Here is a 17,181-nt window from a genome sequence, read left to right as displayed (position 1 = left end):
GACCATTTCCCAAATGCCACAATCTGTAGAGAGAATCAGCATCATTAGAGAAGGGAAAGGGAAGGAAATAACCACCTAGGAAGAGATAGAGAAATTCTATTTAAAATAACTGCTGACAGTACAAAATACTTGGGAGTCTGTCTGCTACCACACACTCAGGAATCATATTAAACCCAATTACAAAACATTTCACACAAATAAAGTCAGATCTAAACAATTGGAGAAATACCAATTACTCATGAGTAGACTGAGCCAACATATTAAAATTTACAGTCCTCCCTAAATTAATTTACTTATTCAGTTCCATGCCAATCAAATTACCAAATAATTATTTTATGGAGTTAGAAAAAGTAATAAGAGAATTAATCTAGAGGAGCAAAAGGTCAAGACTATCAAGGGAATCAATGAAAAAAAATGAAGGAAAGGGGCCAAGCAATACCAAATCTCAAACTATACTACAAAGCAGTAGTCATCAAAACAATTTGGTATTGGATAAGAAAAAAGAGTGGTTGAGAGTGGAGTACATTAGGTACACATTATATAGAAGTATATGACCACAGCAATCTATTATTTGATAACCCAAAGATACCAGCTTTGGGGGGCAAAAGCTTACTATTTGACAAAAACTGTTGGGAAAACTGGAAAGCAATCTGGCAGGAACTAGGCATAAATGAATATCTCATGCCAAGATAAGGTCAAAATGGGTCCATGATTTAGACATCAAGGGTGGTATCATAACCAAATTAGGGGAGCATGAATAAAATTACCTGTTGGATCTATGGATAAAGTTTTCTGCTATATTTATGATCAAACCTAGAGAGAATAACAGGAAGTAAAATGCATAATTTTGATTCCCTTAAATTAAAAAAAATTTTTTGTGCAAACAAAACCAGTGCAGCCAAGATTAGAAAGAAAGCAGGAGAAACTTGGTGTAAAATGTTTTTTTCCTCCCAAATTCAATAAGATACAAAACTAGAATGAAAAGAAAATTCAATATATAGTAATTCTCAAAATTGGTTGACATTATAATAAATTCATTTCTAGTGTCAAGTTGTAAAAATGCATTAGCAACATTAAAATGCAAATAAGGAACAGAAAATTCAAAATCAAAATTGATCCTTTAATATTGCAGTTGCTAAATTCTGTGTAATCTTGATTGTGGCTCCCTAATATTTGAATAGTTTCTTTCTGGCTGTTTGCAATATTTTCTCCTTGACCTGGTCGTTCTGGAATTTGGTTGTAATGTTCCTTGGAGTTTTCATTTTAGGATCTCTTTCCGGGAGTGAACAGTATATTCTTTCAATGCCCTTTTTGCCCTCTGGTTCTAGGATATCAGGGCAATTTTGTTTGGTAATTTTTTGAAGTATCATGTCTCAGCCCTTCTTTTGCTTATGGCTTTCAGGTAGTCCAATGATTCTAAAATTATCTCTCTTGAATCTATTTTCTAGGTCAGTTGTTTTTCAAATGAGGTAGTTTACATTTTCTTCTATTTTTCATTCTTTTGATTTTGTTTGGTTGATTTTTGATGTCTCCTAGAATCACTAGCTTTCACTTGCCCAATTCTGATTTTTAAGGAATTCTTTTCCTCAGTTAGATTTTGTACCTCCTTTTGCATTTGGCCAATTCTACTTTTTAAGGAGTTGTTTTCTTTTTCTAAGCTGTTGACTCTTTTTTTCATGATTCTCTTGCATCACTCTCATTTTTTCTCCCAATTTTTCTTCTACCTATCTTATTTGATTTTTAAATTCCTTTTTGAACTTCTCCCATGAGTTCTTTCTGGGCTTGAGACCAATTCCCATTTTTCTTTGGGGCTTTGCCATAGGTGTTTTGACACCGTTGTCCTCTTCTGAGTTTATGCCTTGATCTTTGTCAGATTCTTTTTTGTTGGTTTTTTTTTTCTCATCTTTTCCAGCCTTTTCCGCTACTCTTAAATTTGGGCTGTGCTCCTGGAATGGAAGGGGTATTGTCCCAAGCTGCTTGTGCCTGGGGCTCTAGGCCCTGGCTGTTTGCTTGGTGCTGCATTGGTGTTGCCCTGAAGCCCACAGGGGACCCTTGGGTCTAGTGCTGCGCTCAGGGGGTGAGTAAGGGAGAGGGGCTAGCAGTAGGGGTCTGGCAGGTTACCTGATGCTGTGTCGAGGCACGTGGGGGTTTCTTGCACTGGCATTTGCCTGTGTGCTGAGGCACCATGGGGGATCCCAGTGCTGGCATCTGTTCATTTGCCAGGCTATGCTGAGGTATGTGGGGGGTCCTGGCACTGGCACCTGCCTGCTTGTGCTGTATTGGGGCTCAGGACCTCCTGATAGCTTGCTGAGGCAGGGCCTGCTGCTGCCTTGCCAGGACATCTCCTGTCCTGGACTGCACTCCCCTTTTATCTGAGTGAGACAGAGCTTTCCTGCCAACCTTCCTAGTTTCTTGGGCTAAAAGATTGTTTTACCCCATCTTTTTGATGGTTCTGCCTTTCAAGAATTTGTTTTGGGGCACTGTTTTACAGTTGTTTGGAGGTGAATGTGGGAAAGTTAAGGCAATTTCCTGCTTGCTCCACCATCTTGGCTCTTGGAGGTCTTGGGAGGTGACTTCTTACTTATAATATTAGGTGTTGCTGTATCCTTGTCCCTCACAATCAGAAGGAGGGGTGGGGTTGATATCCTTACAAATATTAATGTGTTCACTTACTGTATTGGCTTAGAGGAGGCCCTTTCCCCTCACTCTCTACATTTCTTTCAAAGCTGCCCTCTGATTCTGAACATCTTGATTTTGGTTAAAGACATACCTGCACAATACTGGGAACAACTTTTTATCTGAAGTGATCAGTCATACAAAATACCATTTGCAACATGGAGGAAGTAGTATAACAGGTAAATAGGATACTTTAGGCTTAAGTCTCATCCCTTTGGATGGTTAATAGAACCAAGAGAGACAATCTGAGGAGACAAAAAAATGCCTCAGCTGCATGAGCTGAGAATTGAGAGGGGAGAGGAAACACATTACTGTGCTTATCTCAGAGACCAAGGGAGACCTTTAAGTACAGAAACCAAACTGGCATAGGAGGGAGGCATAGGGTCTGGTGGGGAAAGTCAGAGAGCATTTTTATAAGTCAGATGTTGTTCCATCTGCCTGTGGTGCATTCCAGGGGAACCTGGGCTCTGTATGTTCTTATTCAGTGCCACACCTCAGTTCTGCTTTCCCTCCATCTCTGTGCGCATTCTCTCTTTCTCCCTATGTGGCTCCTTGCACTCTGTCTGTTCAGGCTCTGTGAACTTGTCATTTCTTAAGTTGGGGTTCATATTACATGAGCAGTCTGTTGAGATCTCAGATTATTTTTTTTAGAATCTTCATGGGAAAGCAGAAGTTGTTCCCCTTTCCAAAAGGCTATTATAATTATATTTCAAGTCCTGGTCCAGAAATCCAAATTTCATTCTCAGATAATATCTTAGCCACATAATCGCTTTCAGTATTGGCCTTTTACATATGAACCTCATATCTTCAATCAGTAGTAGTGATGCAAAGATTAGTGAAACATGAATTTACCAGTAAATAGGGATCTTAGCTTCCTCAGAAATGCTAAGACCAGTAAGTGAGACAAGCTAGCCTTATTTATGGTTTTTCTGGGAAGCATAGAACAAAGAATAGGACTTCATAGGTGGGAAACAAGTTATGATTGGTTACAAAGCCTAAAGAAAACAATGGAATTGGTAGCATGATACATGTAGGAGACAAAATATTTGGCTGGAAATCAGGAAAGTGGGGCTAAGTAACAACCCCCTTCTTATTGTTAAGGAATGCCAATTGATTTATGAAGCCCGTATGCATCCTGCAGGGTTTACTAGTGGAACAGAGATAACAGATTTCCTAGTGCCCACCTGCATCTTGTAAGGCTAGTTAGCAAGATAACAGATCTCCCTTAATTGTGCATAGGTATTCAAGGATCATTAGTAAGAAAACAGGTCTGCCTTAATTGTGCATGGGTAATAAGATGTGTAGAGATAAATGATTTATGGGACAGCTTAGCTCAGAGAAGAAGGCTGAACCTCTGACCCTATGAAATTCTTAACTCAGAGAAAAAGAAAGGGACTTAAGTAGTTATACAAAGTACAGAATAAAATCAACTACAAATAGAATTAATTACAAAAATAGAATTGATTAAGAAATGGGATCAATTTGATTTTCTTAGAACTATATACAGTAAATGTTGGCTACGATGATGATGATGATAATGCACTTTTCCCACTTAGAAAGCCAGCTTCATTCTTCCTGACAACCTGGAGAATTGAAATTCCTTCCTCAAGCCCCACCATTTTCTTCCCATACCACTACTAAGTATCAGAGGCAGGATTAAATTCAGGCTCATCATGTCTCTGTGTCCAGTTTTTTTTCCAGTATACCATATTGCATAAATGTCAACTATTATTATTATTGTACCAAAAAAGGTAATTTTGGGGTCTATTAATTTGACTTTATTTCTTTCAGATGGTTTACCAGAAGATTAAGATGATACATGTTTTCATTATTATTCTTGTGGTTTCTTGCTTATGTTTGATCATATCTAAGATGAATTCAACAGAAATCTGCATTTTTTGCATAAGAAAAGAAGGCCCAATATTTTTCAAGAAATATGGTGGGAACTTTCTTCAGCTCCCAGATATAGACTGCAGAAAGAATCCTCCATTTTTGGTTGTGATGGTGACTTCATCCCACAATCAGATTAAAGCACGGATGGCTATCCGTGAGACCTGGGGAAAAGAAAGAATTGTACAAGGTAAACGAATAATAACATACTTTCTGCTAGGAATCACAAATTCAAAGGACGATAATGTGGTGACACAAGAAAGCCAGAAATACAGAGATATTATCCAGAAAGACTTTTTAGATGTATATTTCAATTTGACTCTTAAAACAATGATGGGCATAGAATGGGTTCACCATTTTTGTCCTCAATCTGACTTTGTGATGAAGACTGATTCTGACATGTTTGTAAATGTCTACTATCTAACTGATCTCCTTATAAGGAAAAACAGAACAACTAGGTTTTTTACTGGTTTTTTAAAGACGAATGAATTTCCAATTAGGAAAATATTTAATAAGTGGTATGTAAGTTACTATGAATACCCATGGGAAAAATATCCACCTTTTTGTTCTGGAACGGGTTATGTTTTTTCTAGTGACATTGCAAGTGAGGTTTATAATGTTTCAGAAAAAGTTCCGTTTATTAAACTGGAGGATGTTTTCATGGGACTCTGCCTTGCAGAACTAAAAATTCATCTAGAAGAACTACACTCAGAACAGACTTTTTTCCCAGATGGGCTTAAGTTTTCTACCTGTCGCTTTAAGAAAATTGTGACCTGCCATTTTGTCAAGCCAAAAAATCTGCTGATATATTGGAAAGCTTTGGAGAGGTCCTTAGATGAAAAGTGTCCAGCTGTTTGAAATGATAATAGTGACATACCAGGACAAATATTAGACACTCTGCAGTGACATTTTGGCAGGAGAAGCAGGTTTTTGAATGGCATTGTTGAGAGTCACAACATGTCAGCATTAAGGAGGAAGAGGAAGACAGAGTCATGTTCCTCAGTGTTCTGAACACAAGACTAAAATTTAAGAACCTAAATGGTAATCCTGAAATGATTTGTCCATTCCAATTTTGAGCCTCCTCAAAATGAAAATGACCAAGTAACAGTTCATTCTCCCCACCTCCAGTCCATCCTAGCATCCCTTGATGTTTATGCGATATCTAATTAACAAAGACATCACCAATACACATGTCCCCAACTCCCTGGCTTCATTAAGAACTGACTAGACAAGCAAGGAAGCCTGCTGTTCTCTGCTTAGTATTCAGTGCTTCGTTGAGATGAATCACTATATTTCAATTCAAGTGTAGACAACATCCAGTTCTAAATTGGAACCAGCTCTTTTTTGGACCTTATATTCAAAGCCCTAAATGATAAAATACTGAGTATGTAGACCATTCTGTTGCACTACTGACTTTCATTAGAGCTTGAGTTTGTCTCTGAGCTATTCTGCCATTGAAATTCAATCCTATATGTCACTGATTGTTCATTTAGCACCAAAGAACCACTGTTGGGAATACAAGGGCTCAGGTACTCATCCTTCCCTATATCCAGCAGTGTGAACCAGTTTAGGGGTGGAGCTTTCCTCTAAGTAAGAGGGTCAGAATCCCCATTGTCACACTCAATTGCTTGCTAAAAGCTTTCACCCTATCATCTGGGTGATGATACTAATTTTAGTAAAAGTCTTGAGTTATGTTTGGGTCTTTTCATTCAGGGATAGGGCAGATAGTTTTTTCTACATGGTGAGGGATGCTAAGCATAAAATTAATGCATGCATTAACAGAATGATTAGACAGAATTTAGTAACTTAACTAAGAAGTATTGGTATATTCATATGGGAGGCCAATATTATGACATACCAGAACATAAAGCAATAGCACAGTTCTGATAATTTTACCTCGGTCCATCCCTTGCCATGAGCTACTGCTGCCCTGGGGACACTGAAGCTCCTTTTGCTTCTCAAGACCTTTGGATCTTTTGAAAGTTACAAAGTTCCAGCCTGGACATAGTCATCATGGGATAGTCCTTCATCTAAGACGAGGAAGAAATAAATGCAAAGGAATATGTTGTACTCGTGGTTGCAAGGAGGCTAGGTGGGAGATAGGACTCCTGGCTCTTAGGATGCAGCTCTAAATACTCTTCACACTTCATAGCTAGAAAGAAAGAGGAAATCAAAGGTCCAAGTAGCTTGCTTTTTTCTATCCCAAGTCATTGGTTCTCCTGGCTTAGGGGCCAATTTAGGAGATTATAATCATGTAGTGCAAACTTTGCATGATATGAAGTATGCCCCACTTAAATTTCTATGTGGTGAGCTGGAGCCAGGCAGAGAACACCCGCTGTGTATGCTCCAAGGAATGGCTTCTTTTGGCCAGTTTACCCATGTTATATTTAGGTAGAATGAGATGAGCTACAGTATTTCTAAAATTTTCACACTTAAAGGAACGTAGGGTAAAAATATTAGGGTATAAGCATATTCATTGCAGGATTCTTAATGCATGAGTTAAGGTTTTGCAAAGTTAATATTCCTTTATTGAACATCTACTATGTGCCAACCACTAAAGAGTTTTAGAGACTCAGCTTTTGGGGCTGGTCTAGCCAGATAGTTAAGAAACTCTTGAACCTTGAGTTTTTGAGTTTCTCTGTCGTTTTTTCTGAATGGAGGCCTGAATGTACCCTTTTCTCAGGGATATAGTGAAAAAGAGGTAACTTTTTTGCAAAGGGCCCCAAGCTTTTTGGAAATATGCCTTATATAATGCAAATTAGTAGTTTGTTGTTATTACTTATTATTATTTCACCAGACTTTAATGGGTAATTATGATAAAGCATCTCAAGTGTAGAGTACTAAATAGTTCTGTTCCAATGAATATGTCTGAAATGAAATGAAAAGTCTTTTTTCTGAACTTGAGATGCTCTTATATTTGATGCAAAATAGTTATGACAGTTACGATGAAAGTTTCAAGAGTTCCATTTTACAAAGCTAATCTATTCTTTTGAATAGACTTTTTAAACTTTATTTCTTTGTTTTGAAATGCAGTGTGCATTTTATTCAATTAAATAAATGTTTATTGTGTCTATTATGTGGAAGGCATTACATTTGAGGAGTTTACAGTAAAATGCGGGGGGGGGGGGAGAAATAAGCCATGAACACAGATAATTATAATAGAAGATAGAATACAATGTATGAGAAAGGAGAGGTCAACACAAATTTCAAAGAGAAATTCGAGGAGGTAGAGATCACTTTTGACTGGGTGGTGGGCAGAGAAATCTTCATGTTGGAAATAGCCTTGAAATATGAGAAATATTTCAAAGCTGAGTAACGAGTCTATGAGGTATAACTTCTTATGCGGGACAACTTGCATAAATATGTAAACATGGTAAAGAAATAATTCAGCTTTTCTGGAGTGTACCATCAAATCCATGAAATCAGAGAAGAGTCCAATTTGGACAAAGTTGGCAGAATAACTTCTTACTATGTCACAGGTCTGAATGTCTAGGATTCTATTCTATTCATTTTTGACTAGTATCCATAATTAAGCCAGCTCTCTATTTCACTGAGTGTGAAATATGGTATAAATACACCATGAATCATCGTTAGTAGAATATGCATTCTCAGTGGTAGAGATTGGTTTTCACTGATTCATCCATGTTCTTGGATGGACTTCTGGCCCCAACTCCAGATATAATAGTTCCTGCTTCATAACTAATTTTCTGGATCCCTTAGAGCACACAACCACCAACCCAGGCTCATGCTTGTCAGAGAATAAGTCCCAATCTCCTACTTCCTGGTTAGACCTGCCATGACCATGGCCTGGATTTTCTAAGCTTTCATAAGCCCCAGAGTGACACTTCTGGCTTCTACTTCTGCTTACCACTAGGCAGGACCCTGGGACAAAGTACCTCCCACTTGTGCTTATGCTCCTAGGACACAGCAATACTACTACCTGCCAGGAGACCAGTCAGTTACATTCTATGCCTAGACCTTGAGGGATTTCCTTGAATATTCTAGTCATATTTAAAAAATCATATATTTAGGAGAAAAGTAATAATTTTCATATGTTCAAAATAAGTCACAATATGACCACTTTAGTTAATTCATACATATTTAAATTAAGACCCATTCTCCAATAAGTGAGTGGTCAAAGCACAAAAGAAGAAATTTGTTCTTCAAAAGAATACAAACACTAACTACCTGAAAAAGTTACAAATTATGAATAATTGGGCAAATACAAATTAAAGTACCCTTGACTCATTGAATTATGCAAGGAAAGTTACTTAATTGGTCATACCCCTTGACTCATTTTTGAGACTATATCTCAAGAAGTTTATTGACTATAAGGAAAGACATATGTAAAAAACAAAAAAACTTCATAACATCATTATTTGTATAAAGCATCAAGATCTGACCCTACATCAGAATAAAAAGTAGAAATGGGAGATGCTTTCCTAGGAGTCCATTGGTTGCTGAGGTTATAGGGGTGGGGGGGGATGGAGAGAAATGGAGAAGAGGGATGGTACTTGGGTTGGTTCTCCAAGAATTCAGTAGAAGAAAGAAGAAGTTGTGACTCAGGTGTGGAAGTTCATGTCACCTCCATCTTGAGACCTTGTGGACTTTTGTACAGGCAAGCAGCTCGCTCAGTATACTCAGTGTATACCTGTAGCAATTCCCCTTTCCCTCTTTGATTTCTTATTTATTCCTTCCCCCACTGCTTAGTGTTATATAAAATATATTAGCATTTCCTTGTGTATTGTTATTTGAGCTATAAAACTTGAACTAAAAATATAAAAATTGTCTGAAAAAATGTACCATCCAGATTTATCACCCAATTCAGATTGTGATAGTTGTTATCTATTACTCCCTTCTCCCCCAATTCTTCCTCCTTTCTCATTTAGTTCAGTGCCAATGTCACAGTCTTCCTCTCTGCTCCCAATTCCTAGCTATCTAGCTTTATATCTCTTTTCCTCTTGTCAGCTAAAACTCCTTGAGAAAGCTAGTTATCCTAGGTGCCTTCACTTCCTCTCTTCTCACTCACTATAAATCATTAGCATTGTAGTTTCAGACCTCATCATTCAGCTGAAATACCTCTTTCGAAAATTACCAGAGATCTTTTGATTGTAAATCTAAAGAACTTTTCTCAATTCTCATTCTTACTGATCTCTCTGTAGCCTTTGACATGGCTGCTCTCCCCATTCTCCTAGATGTTCTCTGCTCTTTAGATTTTTGTGACACTGCTCTTTTTATTTTTGGCCAGTTCTCAGGCACCTTTGCTAAATCTTCATTCAGCTCATAGTCACTAACAGTGAGTGTCCTCCAAGACTCTGTACTGATACCTCTTCTATTCTCCCTGTAGACCAGGGGTTATTGACTTGTGGTATACTTGAAAGATCAAAATTCAAAGGGTCCATGAACTTGGATGAGAAATGTATATATATATATATATATATATATATTTAAAAACATTATTCTGAGAAGGAGTCAATAGAGTACAACAACTTGAAATGCAGTTCACAACACAAAAAAGAACCCTTTGATTCCAAGATCTGTAAATCCAGCCCTAATATGTAAAAGTGATCATTGAACCCATGGGAACTGATGAGATCATTTTCTGAGATAGTCCAGAGCAAGAGTTCTTAACCTTTTTGTGTCATGAATTCCTTTTTCAGTTTTGTAAAGCCTATGGACCCCTCTTAAAGTAATGTTTTTAAATGCTTAAAATACATATGATTACAAAGGAAGCTAATTATTTTGAAATAAAGATGTTAACACTCCCTCCATCCAAGTTTATGTACTATATATCTAGCCTTAGTATTTATGCTGAGCTCTAAACTGGAAACACCAGATTAGTCTTTTGGATATCTTGATTTAGAGGTACTATACACACTCCAAATTCAATATGTCCAAAATAGAACTCATTATCTTTCTCTCCAAACCCTTCCCTCTTCTCAACTTTGTTATTACTAGTCACCTAGATTCACAACTGCTGCATCATCCTTGACTCTTCACTGTGTGCATGTCTAATCTTTAAATTATTTTTTTTTGCCTTTATGACATCTCTCAAATATGTCTCACAGTTTAATGAGGAAGACAACATGGAACCAACTGTGTACAAACAAGGGGCAGCTAGGTGGCACAGTGGATAGAGTGCAGACTCTGAAGTCAGGAAGACTCATCTTCCTGAGTTCAAATCTGGCCTTAGGCACATAGGAGCTGTGTGACCCTGGGCAAGTCACTTAATCCTGTTTGTCATCTGTAAAGGGAACAGGAGAAAGAAATGGCCAACCACTCCAGTATCTTTGCCAAGGAAACCCCAAATGAGGTCACAAAGAGTAGGACATGACTGAATGACTAACCAACTGTACAAACAAGCTATATATCAGTTAAATAGGAAAAAAAATCAACACAGGGAAGGGCCTAGAATTAAGAGAGATTGGGAAAAGCTTCCTGTAGAAAGTAGGATGTTAAATGGAATTTGAAGGAATTCAGAGAACTCTTCAGCCAGTGACTTATCTAGTGATTTTCCTTTCTTCCTTCTGGAGGCTGGACATCACTAGTAGTAATACTGGGTCAAAGGACATGCACACTTTAGAAATTTTGGGACATTATTCCAAATCGTTTCCAGAGTGGCTGGATAAATTCACAGCTTTATGAAGAGTGTATCAATGTTTTCATGTCTCCTCCAACATTTTCATTTTTTGTCAACTTTGCCAATATGATGGGTACACGGTTACTTTAATGTGTATTTCTCTTATTAATTTGGAGCCTTTTTTCATATAGTTAGAGATAGCTAAGATTTCTTTTTTTGAGATCTTATTGTAATATCTTTTGACCATTTATCAATTAGAGAATGGCTTTTTAGTCTTACAAATTTGAATTGGTTTCTTGTAGATTTTGGAAATGAGACTTTTATCACTGAAACTTGCTGCAAAGATTTTTTTCCTAGTTCATTGTTTCCCTTTTAATACTAGCTGCATTTAGATTAAAAAAAACCTTTCAGATTTTGTGTAATCAAAATTATTGATTTTACCTTCGGTAATGCATTCAGGTTCCCGTTTGGTCACGAACTCTTCCTCTATCCATCTTCCTTAATATTCTAATTTGTTTATGATGATAATATTTTGTATTTAGGTCATGTATCCATTTGTAGCTTATCTTGCTTTTCCAGCAGTTGTTGTCAAATAGCACATTCCTACACCAGTGGCTGGAGTCTTTGTTTTATTGAACTCTAGTCTAATACTTTTGTTTACTTCTGTGTGTTGTATACCTTAATCTATTCCAATGATCATACTTTCTATTTTTCAACCAATGTCAGATTATTATAAAAAATGATTGTTTTGTATGGTTTGAATCTAGTACTGGTAGGCATCCTTCCTTTCCACTTTTAAAAAACTCTTTCCCTTAAGATTCTTGACTTGTTACTTCAGATGAATTTTATTATTGTTTTTTTCTATAAAGCAACCCTTTCTGATTTTTATTGGCATTGCACTGTGTTCATTCAGTAAGTCAATTTATGTAGTATTGTAACAATTTTTATATTAATTCATCCTATTCATGAGCAATGAGTAATCCTAAAAATTTTTTTCTGTCTTTATCCCATAAAGTGTTTTATAATTGGATTCATATAATTAAGTATTTTATATGTTGTGTATTTATTTTAAATAGAATTTCCTTTCCTATCTCTTCTATCAGGGACATGTTGTTAATATACTGAAATGCCAGTGAATTTGTGAATTTATTTTATATCTTCCAACTTTCATTAAATTATCAATTGTTTTGATTAGTTTCTAGTAGATTCTCAGGTTCTCCTAGTACACCATTATCTCTTCTGTAAAAAGTAATAATTTTGTTTCTCTTTACCTGTACTTACTTAATTGCTTTTTCTTGTCTTTTTGCTAGAGTTATTATTTCTTGCACTTTATCAAATAGAAGTGGTGACAATGAACATCTTTGCTGCAGTTCTGATATTATTGGAAAGAACTCTATTTATTCCTATTATATATAATGCCAGTTCTTGATTTTTAGATGTATTCTATTTGTCACATTAAGGAAACATATATTTGTTTCTATTTTTCTAATGTTCTTAGCAGAAATGGATGTTATATTTTTATCAGAAGCTTTTTCTACATTTTTTTGCCACAATCATATGATTTTCATTGATCTCATTATTAATATGCTCAGTTACATCTATCATTTTTCTAATATTAAATCACCACTACATTCTTGTTATAGATCCAATCTGTAGATATGTTCTTGTAGCCTCTGCTAATACTTTATTTTAAAATGTTACATCAATATTCATTAGGGATATTGATTATAGTTTTCTTTCTCTTCTTTGATGCTTCCTGGATTAGATAGTAAGACTATATTTAGATCATAGAAGGAATTTTCTGTTTCTTGCTCTGTTAATATGTATATTTATATTTTTGTTAATATTCATCCACTTCATTTAAATTGTTGTTTTGTTCAGCAAAAGTTTCTAATAATATCCTTTATTTCATCTGAATTTGTTATAAATTCTTTTTAATTTTTGATACTGGTGGTTTGATGGTTCTCTTTCTTCTTTTAAAGCAAATTAGCTATTGGTTTATTAAAAAAAAAACTAGCCCCTAGTTTTATTTATTAATTCTATCAGGGGTTTGGGCTTTTTTTTCCTTTCAATTTTGTTAACTTCTTCTTTGACTTATTCTGTTTTGGTGTGAAAATTTTTTGTTGGTTTTTTATTTTTTTAAATTGCATACCTAATTCCTTGATCTGTTCTTTCCCTTCTGGTGATAAAAGTGTTTAGACATAAAAATTTAGGGATATAAACTCTTAAGGACTGATTTGGTTGCATCCCTAAAATTTTGGTATGATGTCTCACTGTTTTTTATTATCATTAGTGAAGTTATTTATCATTTCTGTGATTTTTTTGTTTGACCCATTAATTCTTTAGAACTAAGTAATTTAATCTCTAGTTGATTTGACATATTCGGCCCATTTACAGTTTCTGGTTGCTAGAAGTTCTTTTCTTCCTTTCATGGGGTGCTCCATTTTTTCCCTTGGCTCCCAGAGATGCAGACACTGCTATCAGCTCATCCAGATGAGAGAAATGATTATTTCTGTCTTATAATAATAAGCATTTACTATTGGAGATATCCAAGATTTTTTCCCTTTCTGTTTCCTCATTCAGAGATCAGCCCCTTGTAGGTTATTCAGCTAACATCTAAAGGACATTGCTGATAATGAGATTGGATTAACTTTCTCCTTTATCTTGTTCAGACTGCACCCAAGTGGGGAAGTGGGTAGGGGATAGATCCTTTGTCTAGATTGCCAAGGCTGGGGTGGTCTGAGAGTAAGCTACATGATCAAAGTCATGTTCCTCCCCCCTCCAAATCCTCATTAGAATTAGGTTTTATTATAACATTCATTTGTCTCATTAATTGTTAACCAATCAGAGTTGATTGCCACCTGTTGGGAACACCCACTGTTCCAAGGTCATATAAAGGTCAAGAAGTCACCGTGATCCCTCTTTGGTTTAGGAGAGACAGCCAAATGACCGTTTCATTAATTATCCACTAGCCATAATTAATAAAATGATTAATTTTAATCAATTAATAAAATTAATTACCCAGAAACTATGTCTCTTGAACTTTTTATCCATCACACAAGAATCCCATTTTGGATACCAGTGGGAAAATAGGGAGGTCAAACAGTCTTCAGACCCTTTGAAGGTGGCAAGGTGATTCCCTGGTTAGAGCTGAGTAATCATGGGGACTTACTTATTCCAGGTTGAAGCTAAGACCTCTCCTTTCCTCCTGTGGAGATCCTTTTGGGAGGTATGCTGGCAAGCCATTAATTCCAATTTCTATAAAAACTTTCCATTTGATTGAGACCTCTTCTCACCTAGTCAGAGCTAAAATTTGATGGGGTGCTTTTCACTCCCCCACCCAACTTGTCTAGTTGGTTCCTTTGATTTAATTTTCTATTTTTTAAAGAATTGACAGTCTGGAAGTGCCATTTTCCTTATTCCTACCTTTTTTGCATTATTTATCTTCAGATTCTTGTTGGCCTTTTGTTCCTCCACATTACTTTTATCATTATTTTGTAAAGGTTTCTAGAACATCTATTGGCTAATTTGACTAATACATCACTAAGTAGTGCTACAATTAGTAATGTTGTCAATTTTATCATATTGGCATAACTCCACCATGAATGCTGGATATCAGGAAGACCTGAGTTCAAATACAACCACAGACTTTTACTAGCTGTGTGGCCCTGGGCAAGTCACTTAACCTCAGTTTGCCTCACTTTTCTCATCTATAAAATGGGGGTAATAATAGCACATCCATCCTAGGGCTATTGTGAGAATCAAATGAGATAATTGTAAAACTCTTGCACAGTGCTTGTCACATAGTGGTGTGATATAAATGTTAATTATTATCCTCATTATTATTGTTATTAAAGTTCTTTGTTTCTTTAAGAACTGTTTTGGAACTTTATCTATATGGGTAATGACTATGCTTTGGTAGACTGATTCCAAGATAATTGGTACATTTTGTAGTTATCTTGAATGGGACTTTCCTTTTTCTTATTTCTTATGTTTATTTTCTAACAGAAATTTATTGAAGATATAAATCATCAGTTCATTTCTTTGCTGTTCTGCTAGGGTTTTCTAAGTTAATTATCACATCAACAACAAACAAGGATAATTTTAACTCCTCTTTTTCTTACTCTCCTTCTGTTGTCTTATTGCTCTTGGTAGAGTTTATAGAACTATGTCAAATAATAGCAGGGATAGAAAGTAGAATCAGTTTTAAACATGCTATGAGGAATGTTGCTTTTCTAGTATATTTAAACAGCTAACGTAGAAGACTTGAGCCAAAGTGATTTGGGGTGACCTATGCATGGTGGGGATGGATATTTTAAATAAATATGATCTGAGATATGGCCTACCCCATCTCCAAGGGAAACTTCAATTTCTGTCTTTGTGGGGAGTAGGAGGAGGACCATAGGTAAGTGCTTGTTCCTATGTTATCTTACTTCTAAGAAGGCAATGGCATAGAATTGTATCTATTTAATACACATCATATTAGGAGTACAATAATCTTTTGAGGATTCCAGATAAAAATCACTTTCCTTTGTTGTTCCAAAAGGGACAGTAACAATTAGCTTACTCTTGGTGAGGTTAGCTCCTTCCTACAAAATGCTTATAACACAAATTACAAGATTGTCTAATCATGGGTAGAGAGCAAATGTATTTATCAAAAATAAATAATCAAACAATAATCATGGAAATTATATATATTAGATTAGATGAAAGAACACACAAGAAGGGGGAATCTATGATAGAAGCAGCTCAACTTAAGAAAGAAGAATTTAACTCAAGACGTCTATACTTAGTAGTCTCTGAGGCATGCAGGCAAGGGATGTGATGGAGGGCTCTTTTTTCTCACATGCCTATGTCTTATGGGAGATCTGTCATAATTCAAAGTTCAAAGTGCCAGACCAAATCTTGACTAAGGAACTCCAAGGAAACAATCACAGTGAAACATTTTTCCAGCCCAGGTTGGTATAGAAAGACAGGTCTGTGGACACTGGTGACAGAATCTAGCCATCAGGGTGCACAGCCCTTTTATGTGGATAGTCAGCTGAGGCCTGTGGCTATGCTTTAGGGCAAGAAGAGGTTCCAGATTTAGCATGGATGGACCCGACACTATTCCAGAACTAGGTCCCAGATCCAGTGTGGATTGAGGAGGGCATCTGCACCTAGAGATATTACACAAGGGTAAGGAAAATTCAAGGTCCCAAGGCTGTTTACTGAACAAGGATCAGGAACAGAAGTGAGCAGCAACTGTGTGACTCTGATACCTGTATGGGGTCTTGACTTCAACACCTGGCCCAGACTGAAGCAAAAGTAAAGTAACCAGTGTAGGGTGTCAGAACAAGGAGAAGCCTACGGTTCTGCCACTCTGAACTGGCAGAACCTGATATCTAACTGACAGTGACCAGTCCTGGCAAGTAGTCTACTGGAGCCCCATCCAGATTCAAGCCTATAGATATATTACCCAGACTAGGTTCTGGTGCAGGAACTTGCAAAGCTTATGTTAACATGATCAGACTTTGTCCTTGATCAGACCACTTTGGGTGAAATGAAAGATTTAGTCTCACTGCGCTTGAAATCTTTGAAGAACATAGCACTCAATGCCTAGAGAAAGTAGTAACAGGATTCAATAGAACACAAATGAGGCCAAGCAAGATTAGACATTTCCTCCAAAAGTGTGAAGAGCCTGGTCCTGAGACAAAGTCCCAAACCAGGAAGTAAGACTGGAAGAATGATTAAGCAAACAAACAAAAGATTCTCAGAATAGAGAGGTATTGTGGTGATGGAGACACCAAGACAAAAACCTAGAAGGAGAGAATGACTTTGAGACATCAACAAGCAAAGTTTCAATGAAAACATAGCTTGGATAGAAGTTCAGTGAGAGTTCCTGGGAGAAATGAAGCAAGAGTTTTTTTTTTAAGAGTTAAAATCTTTTTTATAAATGAAAGAATAGGAAGAGAAATGAGAAATTCTGAAGAAAGATTTGGGAGTAGAATGAATAATTTAGTATAAGAGGTACAAAACCTGATCCAAGGAACAGA

At 36.4% G+C, this 17,181-nt stretch overlaps 1 protein-coding gene across 1 annotated transcript; it reads left to right on the top strand.

The window, feature by feature from the left end:
• Positions 1-4,467: 4,467 nt before the first annotated feature.
• Positions 4,468-5,424, top strand: B3GALT5 (beta-1,3-galactosyltransferase 5). The gene has a single exon (XM_027843588.1). The coding sequence runs from the start codon at positions 4,468-4,470 to the stop codon at positions 5,422-5,424; it is 957 nt and encodes a 318-aa protein (XP_027699389.1).
• Positions 5,425-17,181: the final 11,757 nt, after the last annotated feature.

Source organism: Vombatus ursinus, unplaced genomic scaffold, assembly GCF_900497805.2.
Source record: "Vombatus ursinus unplaced genomic scaffold, bare-nosed wombat genome assembly UNPS02014924.1, whole genome shotgun sequence".
Lineage (NCBI taxonomy): Eukaryota > Metazoa > Chordata > Mammalia > Diprotodontia > Vombatidae > Vombatus > Vombatus ursinus.
This window is presented reverse-complemented; position numbering and strand designations above follow the sequence as displayed.